The sequence below is a fragment of the Sabethes cyaneus genome, chromosome 2 (genome assembly GCF_943734655.1).
Source record: "Sabethes cyaneus chromosome 2, idSabCyanKW18_F2, whole genome shotgun sequence".
NCBI classification, from domain to species: domain Eukaryota; kingdom Metazoa; phylum Arthropoda; class Insecta; order Diptera; family Culicidae; genus Sabethes; species Sabethes cyaneus.
The window spans coordinates 58,157,198-58,170,322 of NC_071354.1; the positions used below are offsets into that span (position 1 = coordinate 58,157,198).

Below are 13,125 nucleotides of genomic sequence, written 5' to 3' on the forward strand. Positions count from 1 at the left end.
ATGCTAACATTACTAAAACTTTCTACTTACTACTTAACTCAAAATCGAGCTCTTAAGCAGCATTTTAAAGTTTCCGTTTTTTGACGTAGGACTACGTCTTACGGCAAGTTTTGAGATAGGATGTCATTCCAAAAAATCGAAAAATGCGAGCGTCACGAAAAATGAAAGGTTTTGAGCGCTAATAGCTTAGCGGTTTTCCGATCGATTTTCTATATTCTTACACCAATCGATCGGAAAATCTTCTAAGAATTGACCCAAATGAAGAAAAGTATGGATTCTTGATGTTGAACTATTGAAAAATTGAAAATAATGAACCTATGTTTTACCAGAATTCCCGCTTTGTGATTGGTTGGAAGATTCTTTACGATGATCTAAACCTATACCAATTTGATATCTGTGCTTGGGAAGTAAGCCAAAACAAGTGACAAAGTTTCCTCATTTCAACCAGATTTCTTAACACCGCGGTTGAACCTAGACCGTTTTGATGTGCTTGCTTGGGAAGTATGCCAGAAAGAGTGACAAGACCCCCTCGTACCAAAAAATTTCTTACGAACGCGATTAAACCTAGTCCAATTTGATGTCTGTGTTAGGGAAGTGTGCCAGAAAAAATGACACAAGTTCGTTGTCCCAGCAGATCGCAAATTCTTTACTGCGAGACGATTAAACCTAGGAGAATTTGATATGTGTTGGAAAAATGTGCTACAGCTGTAGTGTTCGGTTATAATACGACTCTGTATGAATACGCATGCTTGCCGTTCCATTAGAAGTGTAGTGAAAATATATGCTGTTGATAAAATAGGATTGAATTGGTAAAATATCTTCAACGTGGGGAACCATGGGTAATAAAAACAATCTTTAATTTCAGTAAGGTAGCAGGAAAGCAATAGTTTGTGTTCTTGATTTTGTTAAATTGTTTTCAAATGTACAATCTTTTGAGAATTGAACGTATGCAATGTTACTACTTTGATAAATGTTACATACAACGCATGTAGCATGTATATATGTTGCATATAGCATGTATACATGAAGAATCGAATGATTACTAGCATGAATACATGCTACTATCACTACAAAGACACTTACGTAGTCCTGCGTCACCTATATATGCGGTCGTGTCTTGTACACAACCCCTCTGATTTTTTTTGGAATTTTTTAATTTTTATGATATTGATATAAAATGGCTGAACATTTATCCATCTAACGACATGCTTTAAACGGTAGTAAAAAGTTATTGGTATTGGCACCGAAAAATATCAATGAAACATATCAAAATTGTTACGGTGACGGAAAATAAAAAGAAAAAGAAAAAAAAAGCATCATGTAGTGTGTTCCTTTTAAAAGCCCTTTAATCACTCACAAAATATAGCTCATAAAGAATAGTCGGAAACAACATTTCGGATGCGATGTTACAGTTTATTTCCTTTCAAATTAGCAACAAATCACAATGCATTGATTTGATGCATTGTTTATGGTTGTGAAAACCGCAGCGTGCAACAAAGATATTAAACGTTTTGGATTGCTTCCAACAAACAAGTTATTAACCGAAGCAGACCCGTCAAATGAAAATCCGGGCCCGGGCAAATGGCCGCTAGCCGCCGCGGTTCCCAAACTTGTACTGTCCGTTAGAAAGTACAAGCTAGCAAGATTGATTTGTTTTCCTCTTCTCCCCTTTCCATCAAGCTTGAGCTACTCATTACTTCGTACTTGATAATAGGCCCCATTATTTCGATTTGTTTGTGATTGTGCTTACATTTTTGAATCCCATCTACTTGCTTCCAAACCTCATTATCTTCAAACTCAAACATTTTATTCGCGCTGATTTTTAAAGCAGTTTGTCAAACGCGGCTTGTATTGAAACGAAATGTATCAGAGCTAACAAGCTCAGCATGTCGAATATAATATCGTCTGTTAAAACAGGGATTATATTCTACATGTTTACAGTTTTATGGTATACAACCAAACGTTCTCTCATGATTTGAAGTTTTATTGCTGCTATCAAAAATATGGCCACAATGACTGCCATATCGAACTAATGACAGCGTTGGATGTAGATATCTATATATATACTGATGATTTTGCGTTTATAGATACTTGAAGGTTTAGGTTACTGAAAAATTTAAAATTCAGATTATTTCCTTTCTATTTATCATTGAGGATTGGTCACATCTAGCAATGTATTAAAATCATATTGCGTGAACCGGTTCAGTAGATTCAATATATGTGACCAGCTGTTTCATTAGTACAAATGATACACCCACCGAACGGGCTAGTAGGTGTGAATGAGCTAATTCTGTCTATCATGTATTATTTCCATCAACTCAACTTTTCAATCTAGCTATCGTTTTACTAACCTTCACCCGACGAAGAGTCGACTGCTAAAGCCATTAGCTGATTGGGGCTATAAAATGGAGCGAGTGGAATATAAGTGTTTGTTATTGCTATTGCCAATTGTTTTTATCTTCTACAGTCAATAAAGACATTCGATAATAAGGAACTAGATAACGATTGGATGACTGTCGTCATGTCGGTACTTTGCACTGCAGTTACCACCGAAAGACGATAAGCTCTAAGTGGTTTTTCCGTTGGTATAGACAGCAGCTAGCTAATCAAAGAAGTAAGGGTTATTCTCTTTTCCATGTCGTTTATGACCATAAAAGGCTCGATTTTTGTTAGATTTGTAAGCAGAGTGACATTTGGTCTATACTAAAACCAAAACTTTACACTTATTCATTTCAGGACCGGGTGACACCAGCACCACCCGCCGCAAACGATTTCATCCGCTTCGGAACCTACGGCGCATCTTCCGCCGCAGAACGGTGTCCTCGGCCGATGCCACGCCCCGGCAGCTGCTGGGCAAAAGCCAAACCCACATCCACTTTGCCACGTCCGGTTGTTCGACGACGGATGCCACCCTGCCCCGCACCGGGCTAGGCGTGCCGATCACGATTAGGTCCGACTCGGGTGGCGGCGTGGGCGGTGGGGGCAGCGCAGTTGGAGCTGGCTTCTACAAGCGCGAAACCTACCGGCTGCGGGACGCCGATGATCTGGACAAGGACATGTCCGACTACCAGCGAAGCCTCAGCGAGGGTCGACTTGTGGATAGGTAAGTGTTGGGTATTTACTTTACCAACGCGAGATTTTATTATGGCAACACTTCCAATTGTAATGGGGACAAACCGTCTAACCGCTGAAAGAACAGTTTTTTGCTCACACGTTGTATACAATCAATAAATGTTTCACCGTTCTTCAAATTTTACTAACGATTGTGAACGGCATTGCAATTGTGTCTCAACTTCAAGTACTTAGCATAAGCCTGTTAGGAAAATGAGATCGATTCGTGGTCAACCGAAGTGCAAGTACATTTTTAATTGAAGTGGCTTCTAGCCAGCGCTCAGTAATTGAAACGTGACACGGTCATATAAAGGCAATCGAAGAAGTTGAAAAATGTTTTAAAACACATCTATATAGGCAAGACACAGTTCATTAGAAGAACAATTGTGACAGAAAATATAATCTACTTATAATCTAAATGCAAACAACATAAAGTCATAATCAGAGCTAACCCCATTACAAAATATTTACCTACTCTCACCCTCCCTCGCTCGGAAAACCCCCCGACGCCGTTATCTTATCAGCCAGCGTTCGATTGCGCCAATTTAAACGGCTGAAGTATCTCTTTGATTGAACAAAATTTAACGCTTTCGATGATATAGTGCCTAATTGTTTCGGGATCAGTGCTCAATAAATATTGCCATGAGCAGAGCGTAATTGTTCTCTAGAGGTAGGTACCTACTATTAGCTAGTATCGTCGAGTGGATTGTCTGCCGTAATAGATTGCGCTTTCCGAGAACCGATCCCGTCGCGACGCGACTGAAGTGCGAGCTGAAATAATCGAGTGTCGATTGCACCTACCGTGCCGGCGGCAAATCGAAGCTGAAGATGTAATCGATGGCATCAGCCGGGTAGTAGCATGACGTACACTTCAAGTCAAGTACCGTCACTTGATTGGGAAGGCGCAATAATCGCTTCAGAAACGCGTAATAGACGGCTGCGGGTATCCTGCAGCTGGTTAAAGTTAACTGACAAGGTGTCTTGCCTCTTAAGTGTATAAAAATATTGGTTTTCTCCTAATAAGTTCTGATAAATGTTTCACTATTGCAGTTACATTATTTTCAATCGATACTGTTTAGAAGATATCTTCTAAATGGCGTTTGTTAGTAAATAGAAGTTTTTAAATTTGTCCAGCATCTTTACTTCTAGAAGGGAGTAAGTTATACATTCTACCCACCGTGCTATCCTTACGCCTTACGGAAGCTTGTAAGGAATGGCCGAAACGCCAAATAACAAATAATCGAAATCCAAACGGACGAATTTCAACAACTGCCACAGAAGGCCAAACCCCCATTTAGCCGAAATACGAAAGCACGAGCTCCAATTAGGCTGATTCTCGAATGGCTCAACATGATAAGACGAATTTTCTCGAAATTAACCCTGAGCGGCAACGGGTAAGGATAGCCTATACCCAACATTTGTGCCATGTGTACACTATGAATATTCTCGGCCAAATATGACATTCGGCTATTTGTAATTAGGCCATTAGATCTATGATGCCGTTTGTTATTTCGACCATTCATGATTCGGCCACTTGCGTTTCGGCCATTCGTAGGTAATCCCCTTACGGTGCACCTTAACTCTGAATTGATCAACCAAAAAAAGACCCGTCGTCGGAAGTTCCAATCACTACGGGGACAACCCTTCCCCTGCAGAAATCACATCTATTTAGGTTTATTCGCTATCCTAAGTCCACCGACTCTTGTTAGTTTTCCCTAGTCCCCGTCGGTACCGGGTTGATACCGAATGACCGAATAACAAACAGCCGAAATCCAAATGGGTGAATTTCAGCAACTGTCACGAAAGACCGGAATTGTATTTGGCCCAATCACGAAAAACCGAATCCCTGTTTGGCCGAATAACAAAAGGCTGAACATCTACTTGGCTGAATCTCGCCGAAAACTATTTTCTTGACTAATAATGATGTTACGCGCCAATGGGTTGTATTCGTAATAAGGTTCGAGACCTATTTAACATGTCAGTTGCATGTTTCCTCGATGATTTAGGATGAGAGGGCAGCTCTCGCAGAAATCACCTCTATTTACATGCATGCATTTGCCTAGGTTTATTGACTAGTAGGGGTTATCCCTTAGTTGAGTCCGAACGAGCGATAATGAGTTAGGGCATTATATAGCCAACACTTGAGCAGGCCGTTAAAAATTTCTATGACATTCGGTCATTCGTGATACGATCGTGTGTGTTTAGGCGATCTGTATTTCGGCTATTCGTGTTTTGACCATTTTCTTTCGTCCATTAGATCTACTGTGCCATTTATTATTTCGTCCATTTGAATTTCGGCCATTCGTGATTCTGTCATTTGTTTTTGGGCCATTTGTGCTTCGAACATTCGTAGGTAAACGGACTCATCCTATGTGCAATGCATTTTTAAACTGTGTCTATTGGACCGCTTGCTTGCTATCGACTAGTTACCTCACGTCCGTAATGCCTTTCTCACGTTATGCCTATCGTGAATTATGCCTTTTGTCCATTATGGCTATCATTCATTATGCCTATCGTCCCTGTGTCCAAAGGGGTACACTCTATTAAACCCCAGACTTTTGTATGAACTCAAAATCAATGAATATAGATGTTTTCATGAAGTGATAGGATTAAAAACTCAGATTTTTATGTTGAGCCTTTCGAGACTCAGGTAAATAGGGGTTAGGCCTTTCGTATTTCGTCCAAATAGGGGTTCAGCCTTTCGTGATACGGCCAAATATAATTTAGACTTCTGTAACAGTTGTTGAAATTCAGCCATTTTGATTTCGACTATTTGCTATTCGGCCATTTGTGTTTCAGCCATACGGTACCAGCTCCTGCTAGATAGAGTCAGAGTAGTATCGCTGTCAACAGTAACAGTCGATAGCGAAATCTGTCGATAAAGGAAAATCAAGTCTTTAAAGACGTTTAAGCTCAAAGGTTTTGTTTGCAAAAGTGCTTGCAATTTGTAATGATCACTTATTTATACTTACAATAGTTGCATAGCACGATTCGATTGAATCGACCATCAATTCATTGAATTACTCCGAATCGTATCCTACGCCGACCTAAGAATGCCTATAGAAGATTAGAGCGTTCCGGCTTTTGATCTCGGAGAGATCCGACAAGAACTCGATCTAATAATAGAATAACATAGAATAATAATAAAATAATTGAAGGGACCAACTCCCGGCAGAACTCTTCAAAAATGGCCAAGAATCGCTAGCAAAGGTGCTTCACTGGATAATATCAAGGATTTGGGAGTAGGAGAAATTACAGGAGAAGTGGAAGGAAGGTGTGATTTATCCCACCTAAAAATGGGCGACCGGCTATATTGCTAGAATTGTCGCGGCATTACGCTGATCAACGCTGCCTACAAGGTGTTCTCTCAGATTTTGTTATGTCGTCTACCCCCAAAAGCAAAAGAATTCGTAGGGCAGTACCAGGCGGGCTTTATGGGGACCCGTGGTAATACGGATCAAATTTTTACTCTCCGACAAATCCCCTAGAAATGTCGGGAGTAGAGCGCGCACACGCATCGTAATTACGTGGATTGCAGGGTTGCATACGATACAGTCGAGCGCTAACAGCTACAGTCGAGTCCTGTTGAATCGTGCTGACTTTTGCGGCAAGGGAATGGACTGTCCTGTAGGTTATTTAACATCGCTATTGAAGATGTAATCTGGCGAACAGGCATCGAATGGAGAGAAACGATCTTCAACAAGAGTAACCAACTCCTAGCTTTCACAGATGACCTCCACATCATTATTCATCGGAGTCTCGGAGGATTTGGTTACTAATCAATGCGTCTAAAACCAAATATAAGGCAGGAAGAGGCTCCAGAGAAAACAACGTTCGCCTCCCACGGAGAGTGACTATTGAGGGCGATGAACTGCAAGTGGTTATGAGTTCATATATTTGAGATCTCTGGTCACCACCGACAATAATACGAGTAAGGAGATTTAGGAAGCATTCAAGCTGAAAGCCTAGCCTATTTTTCTCTCCGCAAGTCTCCGCAAGAGATCAAGGAGCGTACGCCGCCGCACAAAGCTGACGATGTGCAAAACGTTAATCAGACCGGTAGCCTCGGACTTGAGACAATAATTTTGCTAACGGAAGACATACGTATACGTATTTGAACGAAAAAGGTTTTCGGCGGAGTACAAACGGATAGTGGAGAGTGGCGCAGGTGTATGAACCACGAGTTGCAGACACTATTTGGAGAGATTACCATCGTACACCTGGCGAAAGGTGGGAGACTACGGTGGGGCGGCCACGTCGCAAGGATGCCGGAAGACTGTGAGTGAAATCCGTTCTCTTTAAGAACCCCACCGGAGCAGGTATAGAGAGGTCCAACGTGCTAGATGGCTCGACCAGGTTGAAGCTGACTTACGTGTGTCGAGACGCGCATCGAATTGGTGACGAGTAGCCCAGGACCGAGAACAGTGTAAACGAATTCTTGATGCGGTAAGAGGGATGGCTCTCAGAAGAAGAAGAAGAAGAAGAAAACTTAGAAAAGGATTACAACTCACGTTTGACTATCCCAAAGATACAGTATGACAGAAAAATTATTTTGGGGGGGTTTTAGAGCAGTACTTGATGCTCATGAAATTCTATTGGGATCCTTATTGAATCCAACTGAGCGAACCAGAGAATTTTGTGAGTAAACAAACTAAAGAAAAATGAAACTCACAATCAGTTTGTTTTAACTTCTTAAGAAATGTGTGTATATATATTACTCAATTGAGTGTTCCGTTTTCAATTGTGTTTCACAAAGTTGAAAGCTCTAATATAAATAAATACATAGCAACCTAATAATGGAAATATTAAGACATAACATTTTACAAGCGAGAGGAAACTAATTTAAAATTTCGTTACTCACACAGTTATTTTATCGAATCTCAACTAACTACAACTTTTAATCAATTCAGTTCTAAAGTTGCGAAAAAGGGATATTGTAACTGATAGGTGATGCATTGTTTACACACGAAGTCACATTTGAACCCTTGTTCTATTATCCACGTTCTATGACATATGTATGTTGGTGTCAAAGGCCGATAACAAAAGTGTTAGCTTCTATTTCGGAAGCAAAGCACTTTTGTTTGAATGATGGACGACCGATACTATCTTCGGTATACTTAAATTTACACATCATTTATCTAGGTTGTACCTAAAAATATGACCTTATGGAATGTCTGCATCGCTGGTACTAGTGTGACAATGGAGATATAAAAACCGTGGCCTGTACCCTTGGGACAGTTAGTCGACCTTGATATTCTATTTTGAAAAGTTCAACCGCTTCGTAAAGATGAGAAAAGGTGGTTAATAGAATTGTGTTAGGCACGGATAGTTTATTATAATAAACATATTATTTTTTTAGCCTGTTTATTAGCGCTGACCATATTGTTGGTGAGAATTGAACTATCCGAGCAGACCTCGTGGCATTGGTCATGTCACGATAATATTGGAATCACCTTCTTCCCGAATCCAGAACTGTGCCACATGTTTTATATCTGTAACGGGCAAGATCTCACGCAGGCTATTTGTCAGGCTGGTCAAATCTTTGACGTATTTACCCGAAGATGTGGCAGTCCCAGCACTTCGGTCTGCTTTAGCGACTTGATGAACCCGACGACTACTACGCAATCTACTCTGGCACCAACTCAGTCATCAACTTCGCCACCAACTCAGGCGCCCACCGAACCGCCGACCCAGCCACCGACAACTGAACCGCCAACCGAACCACCAACCCAGCCACCAACCGAACCACCGACCGAACCACCAACCGAACCGCCGACAGAACCGCTAACTACAACTCCTGAATCGATCGAACCGAGATGTCCACTTCTGGGCTTACACTTGCTGCCGCACCCAACCGACTGTCGGAGGTTTTTCGCATGTGTGTTGGGACATTTGAATACCCTAATGTGTCCAATGCCAAGACGGTGGAATCAGGAAATTCAACGATGTGACTCACCAAATAATGTACCGTGCGACTGAATTAGAATATATTTATTTTTTATAGAAAAATCACTAATTTATTTTATGTATATTGGTTACTGCTGCTAGTTTGAAGCTAGAATTATCAACTAAAGAGAAGCACCGGTATGTGTTATGGCTAAAGAAGAAAATCGTCAAAGTTTAGATAAAATTCTGCTTTAACTCTATATCCAATATGATACAGCAACTTCAATAGCTAATGAATTTCAAAAATAATCTACAACATGCACTGATTGCAACAGTTGGTTGACCTTATCAATTCTGTGTTTTGTCAGAAACATTACATTGAAAATAGCATTGGGATTCACCTCTTTCGCAAACCCAAATTAAAAACGGAATATAAAACACTCAGGTCCCACCGGTGATATACCAGTCGTCCTTGAGCCATCGATTAAGCAAGACCCCGGAAAAGATGTGGAAAATAGGTGATAAGTTTAATTCAATATAGAAACCATAACTGTATTCGATAACAAAAAAATTTTAGCTACTGTGATACTGGCCCAGCATCTAATCCTTACGGCTGGCTTGTTTTGCGCTGATAACATTGGAGTAACTCTGTTCCCGAATCCGGAAGTTTGCAACCAATTCTTCATTTGCGACGACGAACAGCTTTCCCATGCGACCTGCCCGGCTGGCTTAATATTCGATATCTACTCCACTAGCTGTGGACTGCCGGAAAACTCCGTCTGTCTCGGTGGAATAATTAGCACCTCAACTCCACCGCTACCTCCGATGAAAACGAGCACGAGCACGAGCCTGCCCGAGCTGGACCCGGCTTGTCCGGAATTCGGACTGCAGTTTTACGCTCACCCGACCAGCTGTGAAAGGTTTTACATGTGCCTCTTCGGAAGATTAAACTTACTCTCCTGTCCGCTCGGCCTACGCTGGAATCAGTCAAAGCGTTTGTGTGACTTCCGATGGAATGTGCAATGTGACTGAGCTGTAATTAGTGCGTTCTTCATAAAATGTGTGGTGAAGTCAAACGTAGCTGGCAGAGTGATTGCAAAAGGATTTATACGTCGTCTGAAATTTTGTTACACAATAAGTCATCGTAATCGGATTATTATGGATATATTTATAAATTATTAAGAATGGGAGCTTATTTACGTTCACTTTTATATGCGATCCATTCCAAGAACATTTCAAGCATAGTTATTAATTATTTAGTAGTACTACCTATCAATTATTAAATATAAATGTGGTTATTTATACTTATACGGATTAATTACATAAGAAAATTAAGGGAATATTAAATAGTCTGAACGGCGGCAACGTAACGATTATAAGAGCTCCCTACTAGTGTAAAAGTTTTTAAATTTTCAAATGATAAAAAATGGCTTCACATATGTTTTCGACGAGAGATGCCAAATCTCTCGCCAAATTGATAGCGGAGACTAGTAGAATTGGGTTAAAAATCATCAGTGCGACGTTTATATTTTCATTCGGAAAGCGCTAGTGCAACGAAATATGTGCGCAATCAAATATCTATTGACTAATTCCAGATTATACGTTTTATGAACACGTAATGATCTATATGATCCGTTGAATTTATTTTCCATTAGCAATTATGTTTTGCTGAGCGTTTGATGATATATATCGGGTCGATAAATGGAATGACAAGTTTTAGGAAATTATAACAGCACCGGTAGCACTGATTACGTGCTCTGCTAATAGATATGAATTTTTAAGGCACAAAACAATACATGCATCGAACGGTAGCCATAAATCCAGCCATCTTTGAGCCATTTTCGGTTTTCCCTTAACCAAGCATCATTTGAATAGGTCTTTATATACCAAGTGTTGCCTGTCTTTCTTGAAGAAATATTCGTACTTTTACCATCTGTGTTTTTATCACCGAAAAAATGGTTATACCTAATTTTGTTTCAAAAATACGAAACAAGCAAAATTCAATGAAATTAAAAAAAAAATTGGTTTGAATGAAGATTGAATATTTGACGTTTGTACTTCATTCGAAGGTTTATTAGTATTAAGTATTTGTTAGTCGCTGAAAAGTTTAAATTAATTCTGATATGTACTGTGTCCTATTCAGACACTGTTTCATTCCGTGTTTGTTTTATAAATATGATTCTCAATTTTATTTGAAGGAACTTAATACTTTTCTGAATAAAATTACTTCATGATACAGTTGAGATTTGACATATGTTCTTCAAGGACGCTTACCCTCGACTGTCGTTTGCCTTCCGTCTTTATTTTTCTATCCTTCGTGTTTTAGTTTTCGTCCGTTTTGTGTTTCTTGCCTTTTTGTTGTTGTCTTCTTGTTGTGTTTTGTTATATTTTAACGTTTATTTGCCAATTTTTTCTGTCTTTCTGGCAACCTTATATCGTTTTATGTTTCTTTCTAGCAATTGGTTGCTATTTTTTAACGTTTTGACGCAGGACTACGGCTTTCAGGAAGGTAGCTGGTCAGCGGGTCGTTCCGAAAAACCTACGTAGAAAATCGGTCTGGTTTTGAACGGTAATAGCTTGGCGATTTCCAATTCGATTTTTTATATTTGTGCACCAAACGATCGGTTAGTCTTCTACACGTCAACCCAAATAAAAAAACGCTATTGGTTCTCAAGTGTGCACTTTTAAAAATTGAAAATAATAACGCATTGTTCAACTGGAAATCCTTGTTCAGTGATTGGTTGGAAAAGACGTCATCAGTTTTGACGTGCTTGTAGAAAAACAGTGACAGAGTCCCCGTCCCAACAGGTCGAAGATTATTTACGACGCTTAAACCTAGACCAATTTGATGTCTCAGCTTGGGAAGTATACCAGAAAAAGCGAGAAAATTCCCGCGACCCATCAAGATTTTTTTCATACGACGATTAAACCTACCCCAATATGTCTGGGGAAGTACGAAAAAGTTACCGTCTCCTCGTCCCAACAAGGTTTTTTACATACGACGGTAAAACCTATAGACCTTATAAGTACGCCAGAAAAAGTGACAAAAGTTTCTGGTCTCAATAAATCACGAATTCTGTACGCCATTTATGTCGTCTATGTCGTTTAAGCGTTTAATTAATTTTTTGCTGTTTTAGGATCCTTTAGTCTTGATCATTTCGTCTTTTCTTAGCTTTTTTGTCATCTTTTCATCGTCCTTTGGCGTTGTTTCGCCGTTTTTTGCTATTTTTAGTTGTCATGACAACAAAAATATTGTTTTTCATTGTTTTTTCGTCGTTCTTTACCGTCTTTTGTTTCTATGTGTTAGTCTATTCGTCATATTTTCGCCTTCTTTATTTGTATGTTTTGTCGCTTTCATGACGCTTTTCAACGTCTGTTTTGTGACGATTATTACGTCTTTTTGTTTCATATCTCGTTTTTTTGTGTTGTTTGTCGCTGTTTTGGCTTCTTTTCGTTGTCTTTTCATCATATTTCCATGTTATTTCTGACGCAGTGGCCTTTTAACCCAATGCCCTTCTGGCATACAAAAAAAAAATTTCTGTCGTCTTTCGTCGTTTGTTGGCCAACTTGCCATCGTATTGTTGCCATCTTTTCGCCACGTTTTCCTCGTCTTTACGCCATTTATGCGCCATCACCTCGGTGTCTTTTTTTTGCATTTGAACTATATTTTTAACGTTTTTTTGTTGTGTTTTCTAAAATTTGAAATGCTCAACAGTTTTCAATTATCGCGCATAAGAAAATTGTAACTGACGGGGTCGTAACTACCCAGCATTTACGAGACCCCCTAAATCAAGCCTCAGGGACGGCAAACGTTCGCGACTTACCGTCAAGAAAACACTTGAAAACCTTCTGCTCAACTCTTCCCGTTTATTCACGACTTCTCCCTTCGATAACTCCTACCTTTTCGCTTCGGGGTTTTACTTCCGGTTTCGAGGCTGACCGGGATCCACTTGCGGTCAGGTCGGCAACGTTGGAATGGGGTTCGACGGCTAACCTCCGGCGTTCCGACTGCGGGCTCACTCAGGGCTTCTGTCAAGCGCGATGGCGACGACGCGACGTTACTGCGATGGCGTCGATGGCAGGGACGCTCTCTCAGCTTCGGGGTTGACGATCGTGGTGGCAGCGGCG

General features: G+C 40.3%; 1 protein-coding gene across 4 annotated transcripts in view; it reads left to right on the plus strand.

The window, feature by feature from the left end:
• The window catches only part of LOC128738376 (probable serine/threonine-protein kinase DDB_G0282963), a 211,467-nt gene that overhangs the window by 189,764 nt on the left and 8,578 nt on the right, over window positions 1-13,125 (plus strand). For all 4 annotated transcript variants that reach the window (XM_053833442.1, XM_053833443.1, XM_053833444.1 and 1 more), the window contains one exon: window positions 2,737-3,103. In XM_053833442.1, coding sequence (XP_053689417.1) covers window positions 2,737-3,103 — 367 coding nt within the window. The remainder of the gene's footprint in view (window positions 1-2,736; window positions 3,104-13,125) is intronic.